Here is a 22,847-nt window from a genome sequence, read left to right as displayed (position 1 = left end):
CATGGCATCCAATCATTTTCTGTTTCCTAGGATGGCAGTTTTCAATTTCATCTTTTTAAGATTTATAATGGGGGCTGGACCTGGCCTCCTCTGCGGTCACCCCAGATTTGTGTCTTCCTTTCTATGCTGAACCAGTTTTCTTGGCTTTTAGGACTCTGTGCACTTTACCCCTGCTAACTAGTGCTAAAATGCTTATGCCATCTCCTTAAAACATGGTACAATTGGACTACACCTAATTGGCACATATAATTTACTTAAAAGTCCCTTGTAAATGGTATGTACCCAGAGCCTGCAAAATAAATGCTACCTGTGGAATAAGGCACCCATTGTGCTGACCACTGAAGTAGCTTTTAAAACATGTATTTGGTCTTCCACTGACACCTGCAGTGAAGTGCATTTAAAACTGGCATTTCAACCTGACAAACCTTTTGCTAGGCTTAGCTCTTAAGGTTTTGACCTTCCTTTTTAACTCTTACATGTCACCCCTAAGTTAAGATCTAAAAGGCTCATGAAGCAGGGTGCATGTTATTTAAAAAGTAGGACATGAATTTTTAAGTTTTACATGTCCTGGTAGTGTTTTTGTCACTGTTGTAAGTCTACTTCTCCCATAGACTAACTCTGGGTTACCTTATTACATTTAATAATGTCATATTGGGGCCAAATAGAGAGATGGTGTACACTAAAATGAATTCTAATCTTAAATTCTCTTTAATAGAAAGTTTGCAATTTAAGCTACCAAAGTGCCATCTTTTAGAAAGTTAGCATTTTTTTGCCTAAGCCAAATGTGCCTTTCTGCCAGTATCTTGGGTCAGGCAGCTGTATGGCTCTCCTGTTGGGGGCTGTGCATTGCTTCCAGACACTAAGCCACAGGAGGTCTGGGAGTAGAGGGAGAAGGTCTTCCGGACAGGATAGTTAGGGGGAGGTGTAACCTACCCCGATTGTACTTGAAAGGGCTCTGCCTACAGCACACACAAGGGAACCTTGTTATAGAACACAGAAGAAGGAATCGCTCTTGAATATACAAGATATTTCAACAAGATCAAGCATTAGTTTTATACAGTTGAGACCCAAACACGAGAGCTCCCTAGAGCAGCCACTGAATGATTCAGTATGACAGAAAATCCTGAAAAACCACTGTAAGGTTTCAAAGAATGCCGGTTTTAAGTGGATCAGATTTTATGTATTAAATATGGTCTACTCAAGTCCTAATAGATTACACCGGATATATGCCACCACCACAGATGCACACCCTCACTGTCATGCTTTCTGAGGTGACAGCCATGCACATGTTCTGTGCCTGTCTCACACTGTGGTGAATCTGGGATGGCGTATCAACAGACATAACAAAGGTCTCGGAGAACACAGACTACTTCCTTGCACAACACTGCAAACTGTGGCACGAAGGGTCCATTAATGTACTTTTTTATTCACGATCTACCAAAACCCCTTAATATACATGATTATATTGATCAACCTCACTTGCCACACCTATGTAGTTGATACACAAATGATGGTCCTGATGACCACTACACATCAGGGCTTGAGGACTGTCACCGAACCCTAAATGCATGGTTTACAAGAAACAACCAAATGCTTACCACTACGAAAACATCATGACCCTTGGACTACCAACATATGACTCAAAGACCTCAACATGCCTCAATTCAATCAAGAGAGGGAAATAACCTATGACTATGCAAAATACAACTAATCCAAAACACTGCTGCAACTCTCCTTCTCCGCCTCCACCCGAGAGGGCAAATGACTAAAGTCTTGCAAGCACTTCCCTGGCTACCTGTTAGATGAGAAACATTAAAGGCGCTTGCATTGTTTAATGAGTCTTTCAAGGAGCTACCCTGTACCTAAAATGTACATTTAAGCAACACTATATAAAAATAGGACAGTGCGATCAAGGTTTGAATCATGAATCGTCATATCACTTTACTATAACAAAAGTATATGATGCACTTCTTTCTAAGTATAAGCCGCTAAGCTCTAGAATTGCTTAGCAGTAAAGATGTGGAAGAATTAAAAGTTAACAACATTCACTGTTCAGAAAAGAAGTGAAAACATGGACATTTTCTAGATAACCATAGCATAATTTTGAGATCGAACCTGGAACAATCACTTGTTCATGGACAGTCTACAGGTATTCAACAGCACGACCAGCAAACTTTACTCATGGTGGCACACAGTAACAACTTTCTATGCTTTCTAAGCTAGGAAGGGCCGATCTGTATCTAGCATGGGTATTTTATATTAATGTAAATCACATAACCCCGCTGACCACCACCAATAAGAATACTGTAACACACTGCAGTCATGCAACCAATTGGAATTCAACCAGTCTGCATAGTTTCCTTGCTTGACCCTTTTACACTCAAGTAAGAGAGAAACACTACAGTTTAGATCTAAAACCGCACATGCCAACAATCTATTCATCATCTTTTGAACAGGCATTAACTGAATGTCTGCCACATACTGATGGCTATTGGAGAATTCTAATTTAGTCCACCAGTCCACGTCTCACTAACATACTGTAACCTATTTTTGACAGCTCAAAATAAGCCATAAAGGATGACTGTAACAATGTGCATCCGATCAGATTTCCTGAACTCTCCCTCCAACCTATGGTTGTTAAAGAACAAACTCAGACTGGACAATCCTGCTACTATTCACCAGCTACCTGCAGTACAGAGTTTAGCATTATTCTCTGTTTCTTCTGCCCATCTGGCTGGGCATGCAGTAAAGAAATACCTTTTCTGTAATTCTTTGTCAGGCAGGCAGTTATTTTTCCCTACACCATATAAAACATATGCATTTAATGTATAGACCAGGTATTATTTTACCCACCTCAATGGTTCTCCAGCAACCTCAGTAGAAAGCAGCTGAACAAAGACAACCATGTCTTTCCAGTTCCAGCTCTAGAGCTGATCAGCTGTTCCTGCTGAAGCAGTGGTTTGCCGGTAGCCTATCAGGGGATAGAGTGCTTGGTTCTAGGTTACATCAATAGTAGCTAATAAAGCATTCTCACAGGCAATCTGCATTCTCAGATTGCAAGCAATTTCAAACACTTCAGCAGTAATCACCAGAAAATTGATTGTGCCTTAAAATTTTGAAATGCTACCTGCCCTTTTCTTTTAAGTGAGCCTGTATGCAATTACTATCCCCCTGCATGCCTCCCACCTCAGAGCGCAGCTCAGCTAAATCACTTGCGTGTTTGCCTTAATCCAGATTATTGTATTTTTGCAATTTGCTCACGCCTCATTTCAAAGATCACAACCTATACTCTAAAAGCAGCCACCACGGCGACCTAACGGTAACTAATCTCCTGTTGCTCAGCTATTTAAAAAAAAATAAAAAAAAATATGAGCAGAAGTGGACATACCCTTCTCCCACTAAAGACTATGTATAACTTCTATTAATTTAATGTACTACATAGAAAGTGGATTCATTGCATTGAATGAGTTCCTCAAAATTACAAGACCAATACCAATAACCAATATTAACTCCTAGGGTACATAAAACCTAATTTTGGGTTCTGGAGAAGTGTGCTGTGCCACGAAAAACACTGTCTCATCAGGGATAGTAAGTGCTATACATATACAATGGCAATACAACATATAACTCATGCCTCCTTGTCCACACAATTACTAAGACCCTAACACCAAGTGGTTAGGTAGTCGGCAATAGTACATAAAAGCTGCATGACAATTCCTTTATACTGTGCGACGTTCTTACACTCACGTAAGAGAAAACTGATATGCGTCCTGTCCACCCAGTCGTGTACCAGTCCACAACATTCAATCACCTACTGAAGAAGTATGGAAGAACTGGAAAGATCTGCCATAATACACTGGTCAACAGAAAGCTTTAATTTAGTCTACCATTTTAGGTCCCAACATGCTACACGCCATGACTGCTTCCGATTACCTCACACTGACAATGCAATAAGGGATAATATTAAAGTCTATGCTAGCAGATCTCTCTACCATCTCTCCATCCAACTGCACGCCGGGCTCATTTTTTCATTCATCACTCTGCTAGGCACTGCATCCTATAGCACAATATCTGCACCTCAGCGATCATTATGTACGACATGGAAATACTTCTCACATACGATGAAAACAAAGACAACAAACTTGCTACCACACACCCTACACAAAGTAGCAATCTACGCACAAAGCAAGCGCATCAGCACACCACAGAGGGCTAGTAAGCGATTTATGAATGGTGCAATACAATCGAGCTGCTGAAACAAAAAACTGACTTCCAGATGGGAGACAAATTTCAGGAGTAGGAAGGCTACCTGCTGAGGAATCTACATGCATCCACTTTTTTTAAAGCTGGTTGTTTGGATAAACGGCCAAAAGAGCTCCTTGGAGTTCTCATTCTTCGACTTCCTGAGACTTCGTTTTTTCCAAATGTCACAGGGGTATGGATTAATAAGTTTTCCTTCCACGTTTCCTTTAGATGTACTTTTTAAATAATTTTGTAACCGTAACAGATATGTTACTTGTGCAGCCAATAGCATCATCAGAACTGAAAGCTTCATTTTCCAGCTGATGTTTATGCAGTTATACCTTTGTTGCAATAAAATAACCCGCAGATTGCATACATTGAAACATCATACAAAAGGAAATTCTTATCCCCATTTCATGAACTATTTTAAGCATTTTCTATCATATTAACATCAGTGATAATGTGTCAAGCACTACATCTTAGGCCTACACATATGACAGTTAAGGGATGTCTAGGTCACATTTCGTCGCTCATATACACAAAGCAACAGTTTAAGCAATATATTTAAAAATAAGGCTCTGATCTTTCTGTGCCCAGTCCGTCAAAAGAACCTCACCCTGGCCTGTGTGAGAGAATCCACTGTCTCATAGATACCCATATAAAACTCTGGGTCAAACATGTCCTGCACCATGCAGCGGAACTTCACCAAGCTATTAGGCTTCAGGTAATGTAGTGGGACATCATTCAGTGACGGCACCTGCAGAGACAAAAAAAGAACCTTAAAGCAAAACTCAGTCATCAGGCAGGGACAGACAAGCGTGAGAAGAATCAAGAAATAGAACACATCCTCTGGCATCCATTTATGTTAGTAACCTAAATAAAGAAACTTACCAGTCCTGGTACCAATCTTCTTTGAAGTAAAGCAACTTAAATTACTTTCAGTTTTTGTATAGCACAACCAAGCATGGTTTATGGGTCTGCGTGATTTTTAAATGCTAAGTAAAGGTGCATTTCACTCACATGTTATAGTTTGAATCTATCTGAGCAATATATGTGTTTTGGGGTGTTTGGTGCAGCATTGCAAATCTTGCTCCATCAGGTCACTCAATACACATCTTGGTGTGTTTGATCAATGAAGAGAGCCCCCCAACACAACACAAAATTGAAGCACGTTTAATTTACAGTGATTTTGCATACCAAAAGTCTTAAATGTAAGAATAATAAAGGTGGAGGCGAGATTGACATGAGTAAACAAATAAGGTTCCTTTCACCATAACCAAAGGGTGGCTTCCCAGTGCATTTTTCTAAGTTTAAAGCTCATTTAAATTTCCCTTTGGGTGTTTTTTGCTGCCGACAAGAACACATCACAAAAATGCCTTTTAATTTCCACTCCATTTAGAGATGGTTTAGACACTAGGTTGACTTTTAACTAGTCCCATAAATTGTATCAAAACTGTTGCCCAAGTAAGTCATAACAGCTATCAGTGAAAATTCTGTCCGGTAGCCAGTCACATGAACACCATGATTGCCCATACACTGAGCTAAGGTTCAAAGCTGTTAGACCAAATAATTCAGTGGTAGTTGATAGCCTCTCATATATATCGTTCTTCATTATATGTGGGTGCCAATTTACCCCAAGCCCTCATAGCTATTACTTGTGCAAGAAGGTCACAGATTTTATACAGCCTCGAAAACTTGAAGTCTGTCAAAATAAATGCAGTAAATAAACGGATGGGTCAAGGTCATATTAGTCCCTTTGTTACCACATGTGAATTTTGCTAGCACATCACTTGTGAAACTTCCATCAAGCCATTTCAATGACGATTCAAAGAAATTCTTCATTACAGATTACATTATTAATTCCTCAGTATTTATGCATCTCACTACTACCAGCATCCTTCAAATTCAAAACAACCAACAATAAAACATCATTAAAATCACTAGCCATAATGAACACGTTGCTCGGGAATTGGCCCAAGAAATCCCCAAACTATGTTTTCCACACAGCTAGTTGGAGTAGCTCCATTTTACAGATTAGGACCGCCCAGGCTCCTCTAAAGAATCCCAGCAGTATCTTAAAGCAATAAAATGACCCTTTACAAATAGTATTGTTACTAAAGTAATGGTTCACTCTAATAAGGATAGAACTAAGAAAACATGCATGGACCTGGTAAGCATGGCAAGCTGCTGAAAAACTACAGCCATTAAAGTTGTACTCATCAATAACACAATATTCACAAAAACAGTGAAATTCATTTACAATCTCCAGAAAAGTCGGATCATTATCATGCCCTTCAAATGCTACCAAGTTCAACAGATGTAGTTCCCATTTGCAACATTAAGTCTTAATGTACCACCAACTTACATGGAATGTGGATTTGTAGAGCACAAACCTTAGCACCCGTGAGGGTAGTCAGGCACTGAGTAGGTTTGGGTTCTGCAAGTAGGAAATCCATAGGTGATGCAGCTGTCCTGATGTGCTGGGGGGAAGTCAATCAAGAAATTGACTGCAAGGTAAGAGAAAGCCCTACATCCTGCCTTGCGTCCATAGATATGTGGGATGTAGGTGAGTGATGCAGAGAGGAGGTTCCTGGTTGGTTGATGGAAGAGTAGACAGTGGATGAGGTAAGTTGGACCCTGGTTGTAAACAGCCTTGTAGTTGTGCGTGAGCATCTTGAACTGGCAGTGTTTCTGAATGGAGAGCCAGTGTAGTTTTCGTCGGAGGTGTGATGTGCGTGCAGCAAGGAAAATTGAGGATGAGTCTGGCGGCAGCGTTGTGTAAGGTTTGCAGCTTGTGTAGTAAGTGTGTAGAGATGTTGTAGTATAATGCGTTGCCGTAGTCCAGTCTGCTTTTGATGAGGTCCTAGGTGACCGTCTTTCTGGTGATAACAGGGAGCAGTTTGATGAATTTTTGAGCATGCAAATGATGTGAAAGCAGGCAGAGGTGACGGCGTTGATTTGATTTCTCATGGTGAGATTGATGTCTAGGATTGTCCAGGTTTCTGGTTTGGTCAGAGGGTGGGGCCTAGTTCCGTGGGCCACCAGGTGGAGTACCAGGGTGAGTTACTGTTGCCAAATATCAGCACTTCTGTCTTGTCAGCACTGAATTTAAGGTCGTTTTCTCATCCAACTACGATGGTCATGCACATTTTGAAATGACTTTCTGGTGTTGGTGTCTTCTGAGAGGGGTAAGATGAGTTGGGTGTCATTGGCATAAGAGATGATGTTGAATCAGTGGATATGAACGATACTTGCAGGAGGAGTCATGTATAAGTTGAAAAGAATGAAGCTGAGTAAAGAGCCTTGAGGGACTCCGCAGATAAGGTCCTTGGGCTCTGAGGTCAACTGAGGGAGCTTGACCCATTGCCTTCTTCTGGTCAGTAAAGAGGCTATCCACATGAGAGCTGGACCTTGATTCTGGTTTCGTGGAATCTGGAGAGGAGTGTGTTCTGGGAGACAGTGTTGAAGGTGGCTGAGAGGTCTAGAAGTATGTGTGCAGCAGTGTGGCTTTGATCTAGTAAGGTGTGAATGTCATCTGGAGGGCAGTCTCTGTGCTGTGGTTGCAGGAGAAATCTGACTGAGGGCTGTCCAAGAGTTAGTGGTGCTCAGGGCAGTCTAAGAGCTGACGTTTGATGACCTTTTCTGTAACTCTGGCTGGGAAGTAGAATAGGGAGATGTGTTGGTAATTGCGGAGGACTTCGGGGGCTGCAGATGTATTCTTGAGGAGCAGGGTAACTTCCATGTGTGATTCCAGGCATCCAGGAAAGTGGCTTTAGCAATAAAGATGCTGATGATGGTTGTGAATGACATGCTTGTCGTAGGTCTCCCTAGGTTGAAGAAGTAGTGGAGACATAGGTCCGTGGGGGCCCACTTTCCCCAAGTAGATGGATGACACAGCTGCTGTGTCATCGCTGGTCAACAGGATCCACTCCATATGTGGGGTGACCTTAGTGGTGGAAGTCAAAGGTGAGGTATGGAGTGGATGAGGGTCGAAGTTCATGTAGATTTTAGATATCTTGTCATGCAAGAAGTAATAGACTTTGTTGCAGAGTTCTTGTAACGCTGGTGGAGTTGGAGGCTGCCACGTGGTCGAATTCCATAACAAAAAGGTGAAGAGTTCTTTGTTTTTGTTGTCGCTGGCTTCAACCCTCTGGGTCAGAGCCTTCTTCTTGGTTTTTCAGTTTGTGGTGGCAGCTTCTGAGTGAGACCTTGTAAGCTTTCCTGGTGGTGGGCTCTTCTGAGGTTCTCCATTTTCTTTGTAACTGTTTACATCACCTCTTGGACTCTCAGAGTACGTTGCAGTACTAGCTTGGACGTTTGTTTGTCCTTTTCAGGTTGGCATTTGTGAGGTGTGCAAGGATGTTGGCAATGGGAAGATCCAGTTATTCAAACAGTCTGTGCTTCTGTTAGTGTGGAACAAGATAGGGTGGTGGATCTGGAGGGTGCAGAGTCTTGTGATTTTAGCCATTTTTTTTTTTCCAGCTGCAGCTTGTGGCGGATAGCCTCTATCGATGAAATGCATGCAATTGAAGTTTGTGTTGAAGTGTATGATGAAGTTGTCAGTCGAAGTGAGCAGGGAGACGTGGCTGATCTTGATTTTGTTGCTGGAGGTAAAGATGGGGTTCAGGGTGTGTCCTGAGGCATACGTGGGCCCTTTCATGAGCTGAGCGAGTCCGATATTTTGTAAGCAGTCTAGTAGTTCTATGGTGTTGGAGGTTGCGTCGTCATCAAGATGGAAGTTGAGGTCACTTAGGAGTAAAGGTCTTAGGAGTTTAAATAGAATGGGGTGAGGAGGTTACTGAAGTTGCTCTGGGATCCCAGAGGCTGGTATGCGAGGATCCCCCCCCTATGGTGGTGCTGCAGTTTGTCTGCAGCTTGTAATGTAGGTGTTCAAAGAAAGTACTTTTTGGGTCATTGGTGGTGGTGCAATTGATGGTATCTGTGGATGACTGCGATGCCACCACCACGTTTTGTGGCTTGGTCATGGTGCAAGATCATGTCCCCTGTTGGACTGGCGCTGGCAATGTCCGGGGCAGATGAAGGGTTGTGCCAGGTCTCAGTGAGGAAGATGAGGTCTTGTGCATGGGGGTGAATGAGGTCCCAGACCACAGTTGCATGCTTGCTGAGAGAGCAGGTACTAAGGAGCATGCATGGGAGTAATTGTTGGTGAGTGGTTGGAATGTGCATGGGTGTTGTGGAGTCAGAAGTAGTGCTGTGTGAGTGGGTGTGGCTGGAGGATGCAAGAGTGCGGCGGCAGGTGAAGAGGCAGTGTAACCATATGATAAGACCGTGGAGTCACAACGACAAACATCAAATAAGGGGAACTTGAGATATAAATTTTTGAAGAATAAAACTGCAACATCGCTAAAAGGTGACCTAAAGGCTTGGTAGACCAAGGTCAATCCAAAGTTCAGCTGACCGCGATGAATGGCAGGCCGGCTACAGGACTCATGCAGGGACTGCTTAAAAGTACCTTGGATGGAGGGTTGCATTGACGGCAAGGAGGCGATACTTCAGTTCCAATCCATGCAGTCTGAGGGATGCCACGGTGTTGAGCTAGACATCTGGCAATGCAATGTTCGAGGTGCGGCATCGAACCCTTGCAATGAAGGCGATGTGCTGTAGTCAAGCTATGCAGCTGGCGATTCGAAGGCGATGCACCGGAGCTGGTGATGTGTCGATCCTGAACCTCTCATTTAGCGAAGAGAGGTCTTCTACCTCAGCAACAGTAGCGATGTGTTGGCATCAACAGAGGATGGGGCAGTTCCAATTGACACAACAGTGTTGATTTTTGCAGGAAAACAGCTGCAGAGTCCCCTTTGAAAGCCCAGGACTGTTTTGGTACCTCTTAGCAGGACAGGACTCACAGTTGGCAGAGTCCTGCATCTCAGTGGGGTTGTAAAAAGGTTTGATGGCCCTCAGACTTCAGAACAGGAGCAAGCCAATAAGTATTTGGAGTCACTTAAGTTCTTTAGAGGGTATAGAGAGCATAGTACAGTCCTTTTCCCTCCGAGGTAAGAAGCAGCAGGCCAACATAGCAAAGCAGTTCCGCAAAGTGGCAGTCCCTCCTGGCAGCACAGCAGTCCTTCCTGACAGAATGTCCACAGATCCAGAGTGAACTGATTTGGGGTCCAATACTTCTACTCAGTTGAGTCTTTGAAGTGGGGAAACTTCAAAGAGAGGCTTTAGACGTGTACAAGGTCCATGCACTTACTTCCATGGCTCCAAACACTACAGGGGGCTAGGCAGCTCTCTGAGCGGGGACAGGCACAGCCCTATTTATGTGCGTCAGCTCCTCCCTCCCATCTAGCCCAGGAAGGCCCATCAACCAGGTGAATGACACCCCAGATCACAGTGTGTGCGACTGTCTACAAGGAATGAACAAAGCCAAGTGGTCAACCACCCCAGAAGTGTACTCCGAGACCGGAAGAGGCACCAAATGGTTAAAGTAAGAAAATGCCAACTTTCTAAAAGTGGCATTTTCAAACTTACAATTTAAAATCCGACATCACCATAAGTTGTGATTTTAAATTGTTAAAGTCCCGAGAAACCAAACTCAAAATTTTATATTTTCCCAATTGGAAATTACATTTTCAAGGTAATTTCCAAGATAACTCATGGGAGAGATAGGTCAAGCAGTGGTGAAAAAAAAAAATGTAATATTTGTTTTTCACTACCAGGACATATTAAACTTAAAAGTACATGTCCAACTTTTTAAATACACTGCACACTGCCCTTGAGGCTAGCTAGGGCCTACCTTATGGTAACTTACATGTAATAAAAAGGAAGGTTTGGGCCAGCCAAGTGGGTGCACTTGCCAGGTTGAAATAAACAGATGAAAACTGCCCACCAAGGATCTACAGTGGCAGACCTGAGATATGTTTAAAGGGCTACTGTAGTGGGTTGCATCAGGGTTGCTGGCCCGCTAGTAGCATTTAATTTACAGACCCTGGGCACATATAGTGCAGTGCATTTAGCAGTGTTAAAGGGCACAGAAACCTAAAGCCAGCAAAAATGGAGTCAGGGCCTAGCCAGGAAAATGGCAGAGAACACGGCGGTCAGTAGCGGAGCTGATTGCGGCGTTTGTTGGGTGAACGGCATGCTGCATGCAATGAAGAGGTCGGAATCGCTGTAGAAGCAGTCTTGGTGGGCTCTGTGGAATAAGGAGAGAGAGAGAGAGAGAGAGAGGGAAAAGGTTTCCTTACCAGCGTGTCTTTGGTGTTTAGGCCGCAGTAGGCAAGTCTACAGGTTTTCCCCAGAGCTGAGAGGGGGTGGGATGATTGGGGGCAGCAGCACAGAGGCAGCACCAGCAAGGAGACTTCGGCGTCCCCTTGTAAACAGCAGGGCCTCGACTGCTCGGTGGAAGGAACATGGAGACAAGCCCCAGATTTTTGGAAAGGTAAGGAGAAGATACAGAAGGAGCCCAAAGACAAGTGGAACAGTGAATTGGCGGGAGGACAGTTCTTCAGAAAAATCAAGGCAGGAAGCTGGATAAATACTCTGTGCGAGCGTCAGACAGAACAGAGCGGGGGGTCCCTTAGAGAATTCAGTCAGGGTGACTGGATTGAGGATACCCTCAAGGGAGTGAGAGCCACCCCCAGCCAAGAAAAATCCCAAACCTAGGCAGCATCCTGGGGGAGGAAACAAACAGCGACAGCAACCCCCCCCCCAAGAAGTAGCAGAGTCGCTCAGGTCCTTTTTTTAAAGCACAGGGAAGCTTATTTTGGACCTCAATTACACCTCAGTCCCCCCCCGCTTTCCGGTGTAGTGACAAGTAGGGGCATGGAGGATAAAAATAAGGAGGGAGTGGAGATAGGCTCGGCATTACCACCTCTAGAACCACATTGGTGAATTCAGGAGGGGAGGTGCCCAACGAATCTGAGCTTGGGGAATCAGTCGAAAATCTAACCACAACAGGACTGACAGAAGCCCCAAAACTGTTAATTTGCAAAACAGGCAGTTACCAAGAGCCCCCAAATGGAATAGGAAATGGAGACCTAAACCCTCAGAAGTCCTGGAGGTCTCAGGGTACCCATATGGATGACATTGGTTCACAGGTTTGTTCAATGGAGAAACTGTTGTAGTCCTTAGCAAAGGAGGTCAGGAATGGTTTCGCTGTGTCCCAGGCCAACCAGAAAGAGATACTAGAAGTCTGAAGGGTTAGCAGACAAGCTGGATGTATTGACACAAAGAACTCAAGCCTTGGAAGTCCAAGTAGAAGACCTTAAAGCAATGTCTATAAAGGACAGGTAAAAGGTAGACAAACTCAAGGTAAAATATAAAGAGAGCTTTGATAAACTTGAATCCCTAGAGAATAATGCAAGGGGAAACAATATCAGGTTGATGAACGTCCCGGAAGGGAAAGAAGGTGAAAATATTAAGACTCTAGTGGTTGAGTTATTGATACAAAGTGGTGCCTGGGAGGGCTCGGAGGAAACGCTGGCTTATGATATTTAGCGAGTGCACCAAGACCCGTTTCGGAAGCTTGCAAATAAAAATAAACTTAGGAAGAATCTTGTGAACTTTCATACTTACTGAATCAAATAAAAAGTACTGACTAAGGCTTTAAAGTTAGGAACGTTGAGTGGGAAGGACTGTTCCTTTGAAGTCTGGTCAGATATTTCTCATACGACCTCAAATAAACGGTGGGCGCCAGGTAAAAGGCTGGATGAATTAAAAAAAATTGGGGCTACAGTATAGTTAAAATTCCCCACTACTTTAAGAGTCACGATGGACAATAAAATGTATAACCTAAAAGATTGGTAAGAGGCGGATAATTTATTGGAGATACTTAGAAAACAGCTATGAGGGATTTTTAAGAACATGGTATCTTCCTTCTTGTCTCCTTTTTTCCCCCTCTTCCTTTCCTCTTCGTGGCTCTCTAACTGTGAGAAATACAATGTCCGCTCTTCTTTCTCTTTTACATTTAATTAGGCCCGACAACGCCCAATGGCTTCTCACAGCCAAACTGGAGCAGAGTTGGGTTCTCTAGGGAGGGGATTTTTTTTTTTTGTTTTTGTTTTTTTAAAGGTATGGAGAGCACCTGGTGGGCAGCACTGGGAGAAATGCAGAGGGAAAAAAACCAGGGGTGTGACTTGAAATATAAATCGGATCCCAGTGGGATTATATTACACACAAAATTTTAAAAAACAGGGAAAGTAATAGCGATGAATGATAAAGAATTCCAAGTCCTATCTTGGAATGTGAATGGTCTCTGAGTGAGGCCCAGGAGAGATTACATTTTTCAATATTTAAGGGACGCCCCGGCTCAGATAGCAATACTCCAGGGGTCACATATCTAAGAAGCAAAGAATCTCACGCAATTATCAAATCTCAGAGATGGGTGAAAAAGATGGTGTGTACAGATATGACTCATTTGAGGGGGAACCTGATTTTAATTAAGAACCATCTAAATGCCTCAATATGGAGTCAAATCAGAAGGGAAGGACAGATGGGTTAGAGTAAATATTAAAATCTTTCAAAATGCCTACACATTAATAGGCTATTATGGCCCTAATGAGGCGGACCGAGAGCCCTTGCAAAAAATGTGTTGAGAATTGTTGGACGCCCCATATCCAATCATAATATCAGGCGACTTTAATGGATTGTCTAGACAACTCACTGGATAAAATAGATCCTTAGGATGCCCAAAATCACAGACATATTAGATCAATAATAAAACAATTGGCAGAGAAAATCATGGTCGCGATTGAGGTTACACATTTCATAATAAAAAATATAAACATAATTCTAGGATAGATTACTTCCTGGTAGATAGGTTAGATAGGTTACTTAAAGGCGACATCAAGCACATAGTGGCCACACCTGTCCAACCATGCAGCAGTGGATTTGAAGATGAAATGTAAATCTGGTGCTCAAATAAGGAGGTGGACATTAGATTGTTCACTTTTAAATGACCTGGAGGTAATAGAAACCTTGAAGGCTAAAACCACTGAGTTTTTCTAATTTAATATGAATACAGTAGTGCTTCATGTGGTATGGGATTCGTATAAAGCTTTTCTAAGGGCTGCGCTGATTAGTCTTTCAGCCCAAAAGGACAGGAAGTATAGGAAGACAATACAGGAATTGGAGCAAGCCATCGCCCTCCTAGAGGGGAAAATGATAGAATCACAGATGCAGGAGGGGAGAGAGGCCTTGTGGAATGAAATCCTATTACAAAGGGGCTCTTTAGCAGCTGTCGTAGAAACTAGAGTGAGAGACAGATGGGAAGTAAGTAAATTAGAGCACTTTGAGTACAGTGAAAGTGCAGGGAAACGCCTGGCCTGGAAAATTAAGACAGATCTTGTAAGAAATGAAGAGAGATAAGATGCAACACTAAAGGGAAATTGTTGAGGAAACCTCAGACGTACAGGACTTCATAGATTTTTTGGGGTCACTATATACTGAAGATCCAACAACAATATCACCACTAAGACAGACTGGCTTGAAAATTTGCAGACAGAAAAACTTGCAGAGGTTAAGATGAAAGAGTTGGAGGAGACAATAACATCGGAGGTGTTGCAAGTTGCCAGCAAGGACAAAAAGGGGAAAGCGGCAGGAGCAAATGGGTTGCTTATCAAGTTTTATCAGGGGGATGAAGGAGATTATTAACTTGGTCCAACTCAGCTATTAAATGGTATCTTCAGAGGAGATATCCCCCTTCCAAAAATCATGGGATAAAGCAGTGATTACTTTGATACTAATACCAGGGAAGGATCCTTTGAAATGTGAATCATATAGACCAATCTCACTGTTGAATAATGATTATAAGCTCTTTACCAATATTTTGGCAAAAAGGCTGGGTAAGCTGGCGAGGAAACTGATCAGGAAAAATCTGAAGTTTTTTTTCCCTTTTTTTTTTTTTTTATATAAAGGGAAGGGATATGTATTTCCCATTTATTAATTGGAGCTATAGATTTGGCAACGGTAAATAAAGTCCCTCTGGCCGTAATTACCCTGGACACCATTAAGGCCTTTGACAGGGTGAACTGGGGATATCTAAACACCCCTTTGGTACATCGCAATTTCAATTTCCGTAGGGTACTTAGAGATATTTATAAGACCCCGACAGCCAGATTACTGCTAAAGGGGAACCTAACTACGGCCTTCAAGATTAAGATCACAAGGGGGACTAGACAGGGTTGTCCACTTTCCCCAGTACTGTTTAATCTTTATATTGAGCCATTAGCTCAGAAGATCAGGAAGGATCACTTAAGTCATTTGTTTATGCTGGCTGGGAAAAGAAAATATCGCTATATGGGGATGACATTATGATTTATAAAAGCAATTTGTGCTTCACGCTGGATAAGCTAGAATGTTTGGTGTCAGACTATGGGAAGGGGTTGGGTTAGGCAGTTAACATGTCCAAAACTGAAAATATGACATGGAGTGTAGAAGAGGAATATAGCCTGGAAAAAAAAATAATTAAGAAATAAAGAAAAAAACATTAATATCTGGGCATTACGTTTTGCAATGCCATGGAAGAAATTGCAGAGGTAAACCTTATTTGTGTTATGAAAGAGGTCAACAAGCTCCTATTAAGTTGGTCCCACCTCCCGTTATCTCTTTATGGAAGAGCAAACTAGATAAAAATGGCCATTCTCCCGAAAGTCACCTTCCTTTTTGATAGGATACCTTTGCATTTTAAGACCTAGATAAAAAAAAATTACAAACCAAAATAGACTCCTTCATTTGGGCATCTAAGGGAATTAGAACTGCAAAGAGGAAATTGAGAAGGAAATACGACAAAGGAGTTAAAGACTTTGAAAGACCCGTTATCTGGGAAAAGGGGGAACTAGGTTAAAGGCAACTATGTTGAAAGGAGTGGGAGGAGAAGGGTCACCCTAGATTTTTTTTTTTTTGTGTGATTGAAAGTTTTACAGGCTGCCACTCAGCTATGGGTCCAGATAAGGAAAACAATTTATCATACTATAGCATTTATGCTCCTGTGTGGGACTCTCCTGGAACACCAGAGTGCCTCAAGAATACCTTATTGCTTCCTCTAAAGGAGGCAGGCATCGTAGAATGGGGTCAGATACTCCAGAATGGGAAACTCTTGGGAGGCACTTGCGGCTAAAACATGGGGGTCCATATCAAATTTTGAATACTATAAATTACAAACTTGGGCCCAAGAGGTGTGAAGTCATACAAATGAGCTGGAGGAGTTGTTGGTTAAAAGGTCCTACCCATAAGAAATAAGTGCCGGCCTATTATAGTACACTTTTGGAGATTCTACATCTGTGTGTGTCTGTGAACTTTGCCCAACCGGAGAGGTCACCCGTCTATGGCTATTATCATGGCGCCTTCTCTACCAAGTGGTAAAACCAGCGTACCTAAGAAGAAACCATCTTTGTCCTTCACAGGTCTTATTACACTCCTAAGAAGACGGCTAAATTTAGAGATGTAGGGATTACAGATTTTAGAAAATGTAGCTTTCCTAAGGCAGATGACCTTCATATGTTTGTTCTTTGTCCCCACATTCAGAATTTCTGGGAAGAGGTTCTAGAGGTGCCAAATGAGGTATTACACCTCCAGTATGATAGGAGTCCAGAATTGTTTTTCTTTGGGTGGTCACCAAAGATAGGAAATTTCTATGGAAACAAAAGAAGTCTGCTGTTTTTTTTTTTTTTTTTTTTTTTTTTTAAATAGCGCTGGGTAGAAGGGAGATTTGTAAGCAATGGACATCTTCGAAAGCCCCCTCCAAGGCCGAATGCGGTGGTTAATATATGCAAGATGGACTCAAATCGATCCCATGCAAAGAAAGCTGCAAAGCTGTGGATACCTTGGATAAGGTGGCTTGAGAGGGGGCGGCTTTATGCCACAACATCTTGATTGCAATCGTCGGCTGATTAAAGTCATATGGGACGCGGTGATGGGTGGCTTTTACTCTCCGACTTCCGTTTCTGAGTACCTGGATCTTCTCGGGGCAGTCGAATAGAGTAAGATGTTGGAGCTCAGTATGGGAACATATAAGGCAAATGAGGACACCCAAAAAAAAAAAGGGAAGGTGTCAGAAAAATAGGAGGTCAGAAGGCAAAACATCAGGGCAACCACACCAAGGAAGCCAGGTCTAACACAAATGTTTAAAGGGAAAATATGGCCAAAAAGGTGTTAAAACACTTACTGTGGGTATCTGGTTGCCTCGGACCAGGACAAAGACAGAAGATCAGGCCAGCCGCAATGGAGCTTCAGTCTGATAAGGGACCAGGTGCAGCCCACTTGGAGCGGTACAGCTTGTCCTTGGTACAGGGGTTGCGATGCGAGGCTCTCTGTTGTGTTGAGCTAGGTCAGTTGAGACACCGATCAAGAGCTGCAAGTTGCTGCAATGCAGGTTTCTGTGTCGGATCCAGTAAAGTGGCCAATTAGGAGAGGAGATGTACTGCAGTGCAGGACTCAGAGTCATTAGACTTCAGTTGAGCACAGGAGAGTACACTTACTCTAATCAAGCGTCCAGGACTTTGAGGACAGCACTTGGTGGGACATGGAGGGAGTGGGTTTGGGGCGGCACAATCAGAACTTACTGCCACAAAGGCCAAGGGTGCCAGGTAAGGTTCAACTGAGTCTGGATGGGTGGAAAGCAGAGAAGCCTCTGGAGCCTTGTTGTGTCCCTGTAGCTAAACCAAGAGGTCAGCCAACTAACCATTTGATTCACTTCCAGAGTCCTGGGTTCAAGGCCAGCAGGTCCAGGTGTCTTTCAGAAAGCAGGGCCTTCCTCCTTCCAAGTCTGCTCAGGTTCAGGCGTGTTCGGATGAGATGTTCTGAGGTTGCCACTTTTATGCCAAGTGCCAGTCTGTCGGTGACACCCCCTTTATCCAGCCTTAAACTGATTCTGGTCAGTTCTTCCTTTCCTCATGGGTCTGGCTCCAGCCCGGCTAGTGAAACAAAGGGGAGGCAGGCCAAGGTGAGCTGCATTTGCCAGACATCTTTTGAAGTCCGGCAGGGGTTGGGTACAACCCCTCTTGGCCATTCTGCTCAATAAAGGAACACCATTCCCCAAAGCAAATGCTCTTTTGTTCCCTGTCTAGAAAAAATACACATCACACTGCAGGCGAGGCATTAACAGTCATAGGACCCGGGAAACTGGCAGAAAGATGTATTTGGTTTAGGCAGATAAATGTTAACTTTCTTATATTGGTATTTTTAAAGTAGTAATTTATAAATCAGACTTTACAATTAAAGAGGATTTTAAATTACAATTCAAACGTGTGGACAAAGTATTTCTCAAGCTCTTATCAAACTTAAGTTACCAGTTATTAAATGTAATAAGGTAACCCAGTTTTAGTCTATGGGAGGACAGCCTCGCCACAGAGAAAATAAAATAAAAGAATCGAGAGGTTTTCACTGTCAGGACATGTAAAATGTTCTACTTTTTAAAATACTATACATCCTGCCATATGAGCCTTTAGAGCTTACCTTTGGGGAGATTAAGAAGTATTAACAAGCATTTGCAATGCAATAGGTCTCGCATTTGCGTGAGTTAGCGCTACTGGCGTAAATTATCATGTATTTTATCGTTCAGTTTTGGTTTGGACTGTAGTGGATGTTTGTGGTGTGGGATTATGTGGGTTGTACTGGAACTGTTAGTTGTGGAATAGTGTGGGGTGGAATTGTGTATTATGGAGTGTATTTGTGTAGTGGAATTATGTGGCTTGGTGGATAGGTGTGAGAGCTGCACATAACAGACAGAAAGGAAGATAGAGAGGGAAAGGTAGTTTGTTTAGGAAGCGGTGAATGATCTTGAGACAGAAGAGCAGGACGTGTGTTTAGCCAGAGCTAATGGCTTTGCCAATGTTTTTAAGCTATGTTGCAGACCAAAAATCACTAGTTTGTAATTTGTGCACAGGTGATCTATGTGACCTTGATGCTCCTGGGCAGCCTTAGTGCGTCAAGATGTTCGCCACACAGGTCACGTTAGGGAGCGGAGCCATGGCTGTTTACAGCCAATGAAGATGCTCTTACTGGAAGCTAAAGGCACCTCACCCCACTGAACACAAAGGGCTTCACAGACAGCTGAGTAGTTTGGGTCCCACACAGATCTCACAAGGTTGCAGGGGTGGTGGGACAATGTACAACACACCAGACCCCACAGAGAGTAAGGTAGGTAGGGGGGCGGCAACACAATGAACTAGCTTGTGGAGGAGACGACACACATTCATGCGTCCTAGAAACCAAGGGCGGGTGGGATCTCACACAGGGGTGTAATATACCATGGAGCCAGCCCATATTTTTAGAAAACCCAGATCCGGCAAAGCAGGTGGGTTTCCATATAGGTCAAGTCTTACAAAAGATACATGTGCCCAAGAGAAGGAGGAGGGATCCGAAGATGGTGCAGGAGTTGCGTCATCCACTTCCACACGTTGTTTCAGGTAAGCACGTGCACTATCATATGAGACCTCACACTCTGCACTTTCCAGCCTCTGAGACAATAGGATGGTTGGTGCTGAACACCTTTAGCTCATCAGTATGAGCAGACCGTGCACGGGTCTCAGCCCCCTTCCGTAGACGCTTGCTTACAAGTCACATTTTACCTAGATAAAATCATGCTATGCCACGTTGAGATTTCATTTACCAAAACACAGCATGTCGGTATACTGAGGGGCGACTAATCACATCAGAGCTCCAGTGCTAGGTACCAAGAAGAGGCTTGTACCCCTCATGGGGGGAAGCTCAGACCACGTGGTAGGACTGGGGAAAGGTGGCACAGCTCTGGAAGCTCTCCTCCCCGGGAGTCTGATAGAGCTCTTTGTACTGAATGGAAGCTGGGCACAAAATTAAACTCGCCAGAGGTAGGGCGGCTCAAGGTCCATTTTAGAGCCATTAGGAGCATATGCTCCCTCTCCCACCCCAATCACAGCAGAGCCAACAACAGGAAGAAAAACAAAGCCAGCTCAAAAAAAAAAAAAAAAAAAAAAAAAACACACAACAACATCAAAAGGAAGAAAATCAGCAATATTTAGAATGAGGATATGGCGTAAAATCCATAGCTGCGGACTTTAGACCTGGGGAGAAGAGTTAGAGTCTCAGCGTCAGTTATCCTATGCCAAAAAGCACATTTAAATACATTCCAATTGAAACAATGAAATAGAAACAAAATGACAAATTCAGAATGCATGCAAAAGAACTCCTGTCGGATGAACGTGTAGCGGTATAGCGACACGTACATCAGAACACGAGCCAAAACAGGAAATAATTTAAAAAAAAAAAAAAGTTTTTACCTCTCACGCCCCAAAAAAAACTGATAAACACTGAAGGTGTAAGGAAACTGTACTTGGCCAGTGCTCCTCACTCAGCCAAGAACAGAAGTGATGTTTCGGCTGCGCAGACCAGTTAGGAGGCAGCAAAGAAGAGCGACGCTGCAGTCAACCTCTGGTAAGCTGGAGGTGGGATCAATGTCCTTTCACTGAACACAGCAGGCCTTGCAGACAACGCATGCGCGCTGCCCTAAAGAGGAAGGTTTTGCTTGGCAAAATGGTTATTTTGCCAAGTTGAAAAGGCAGTTGTAAAGCTGCACTACATGATGCAGTGGCAGGCCAGAAACATGTTTTCAGTGCTACTTTAGTGGGTGGCACAAAGAGTGCTGCAGCTTATTTGTAGCATTTAATTTACATGCCCTAGGTACACGAACTACCATTTACTAAGAAGACTTGTAAGTAAATCAGATGTGCCTAACAGGTTCATACTAATTTTACCACGTTTGGAGGAAGATCACAAGCCCTGTACCACTGGTTAGCACGAGTAAACAGCACAGAGTCATAAAGCCAAGAAAAAAAGTTTAGCAAAACCTAGGGAAAAGAAGTCAAAATATGGGGAAAATACCATGCAGAATGCCAATCCAATTGCTCAGCAATGCAGTAAACAGACTTGAACATTATGTGAAGTTGAATTATTTTTTCCATGCCTACCTTATGGAAACAGACACTGCCATATTTATTATAATACAGATTGAGCAAGCCTCATGTGCCCCTCGGAGCGAAGGAGAAGGCATGAAGATTAAGCATGATGTGTAGGAAGCTGGCTCTTTATATAGTGGACCAAAAAGAACTACAATGTGCAAAGAGTCCAAGCAAACCACAGAGGAATTACAGAGGCACAACGGACACCCCAAATGCTCTTTTTTGTGGTAGTGTGGGAGAGCAGTTAGGCATATCAGAGGATAGTGCTAAGCATGTAAGGAACACACACACACAATAAGTGGGACATGCACTCAAGAGAAATCTGACACCAATTTATAAAAAATAACATACTTTTATATAAATTTAGATATCGAGATCATGGGAATCAGGTGAGTACTTTGAGACAGGAATTTGTTTTGATTTTTCAAAAGTCAACAGTGCATTTTTCTGACACTGCAATTTTACTCTATGGGTAAGAAAACATACACGGCAAAGAGGTACTTCACAGCAACTTACAGACCAATCTTCTGGACTAAGAGGCAGGGTCCTAGGGCACATCAACAGGTCACCTCAGGCAGCACTGGGGTGCAGTTCAGCGTTGGTGGCCCATGTAATTTGAAAGGGATCAGTCCGGTCACAAATATGCTGAAGGGGTGAACTGAGTCTAGTCTGGGTGAACCAGCAAGGGCGTTCAGTTCTTGTGTTGTTTGGGGACATAGGGACAGCTGTGGTCCCGTTCTCCTCAGTCTAGGGCGTCCTGATGCAAACTTGGTTGGGATCGTTGGGTTTCCATCACCAGGGGCAGTCGCGGTAGAGGGGGCCTTCAGAAACAGGCTGCAAGCGTGGACTGGAAGTCCGGTCCAACCGAGCCACAAAGTGAGCTCAAAGCTCATTAGCCTGGGGGGGACATAGGGACACCAGTAGTCTGGGGCATCTGCGTGCAGTGGACCGTCAAAGCTCCATAACCGTAGGAGGTCACAGTGAAGGGGTGGGCTGCAGAAAGAGGCTGCAGACACCATCAGGAAGTCCTCAGCGAGCAAACTGGCAGCTCTCCCGGCTTTTTGGAGGCTGCAGGGACAAGTCAGTTGCTCCCCAAGGGCCGGTGCAGCAGGCAGGCAGGGTTGGTGCCAAGTCCATTGTGTTCCTCAGTTCTTGGGTCAGCAGGCTTCTTGTCACTCTTTTTGTGTCCAGCAAAGATCTGTATTCCTGGTATCAGAAGGTCCCCCAAATACTAATTTTAGGGGGCATAAAGAGGAGCAAAGGTTAGTAGCCAGTGGGCTACTTACCCTTGGGGTCACTACACTGCCCAGATGACCACTTCCTCTGGGGAGTGGGCATCACCTTGTCCCGGAGTGGCTGATTCCACTACAAACCAGATAGTGGAATTCTAAAGGCTGTGTTCACTTCAGGATGGTCACCCTAGGGGTGTGTCCATCTGCAAATACAACATGCCTCCTGCATAGCTAATTTTCCTGCTGGTCCAGGTGCGAAATGGGCCCGGGGGTCAGCAACTCCCTTTTGAGGGATAAAAGATCTGCATACCAAAGGAGGTAGGCTTCTTTGAAGCCTCCTACCTTGGAATGCAGATTTGCAGGTCATCCTCTTGGGAGGGGTGTGGAACACCCCTGCAGAGCAAGCTTTTTTTCCTGACCTCCAGAGAGCAAAGGTCCTTGCCCCTGGAGATTCAAAACTCATCTGCCTGGGGCAGGCTGG

The 22,847-nt window shown here is 43.6% G+C and overlaps 1 protein-coding gene across 2 annotated transcripts in view; it reads right to left on the bottom strand.

Moving 5' to 3' along the window:
• The window catches only part of MCMBP (minichromosome maintenance complex binding protein), a 124,162-nt gene that overhangs the window by 89,666 nt on the left and 11,649 nt on the right, over positions 1–22,847 (bottom strand). For both annotated transcript variants that reach the window (XM_069239231.1, XM_069239232.1), the window contains exon 3: positions 4,859–4,999. In XM_069239231.1, the coding sequence (XP_069095332.1) occupies positions 4,859–4,999 (141 nt within the window). The remainder of the gene's footprint in view (positions 1–4,858; positions 5,000–22,847) is intronic.

Source organism: Pleurodeles waltl, chromosome 6 (genome assembly GCF_031143425.1).
Source record: "Pleurodeles waltl isolate 20211129_DDA chromosome 6, aPleWal1.hap1.20221129, whole genome shotgun sequence".
Taxonomy (NCBI): domain Eukaryota; kingdom Metazoa; phylum Chordata; class Amphibia; order Caudata; family Salamandridae; genus Pleurodeles; species Pleurodeles waltl.
This window is presented reverse-complemented; position numbering and strand designations above follow the sequence as displayed.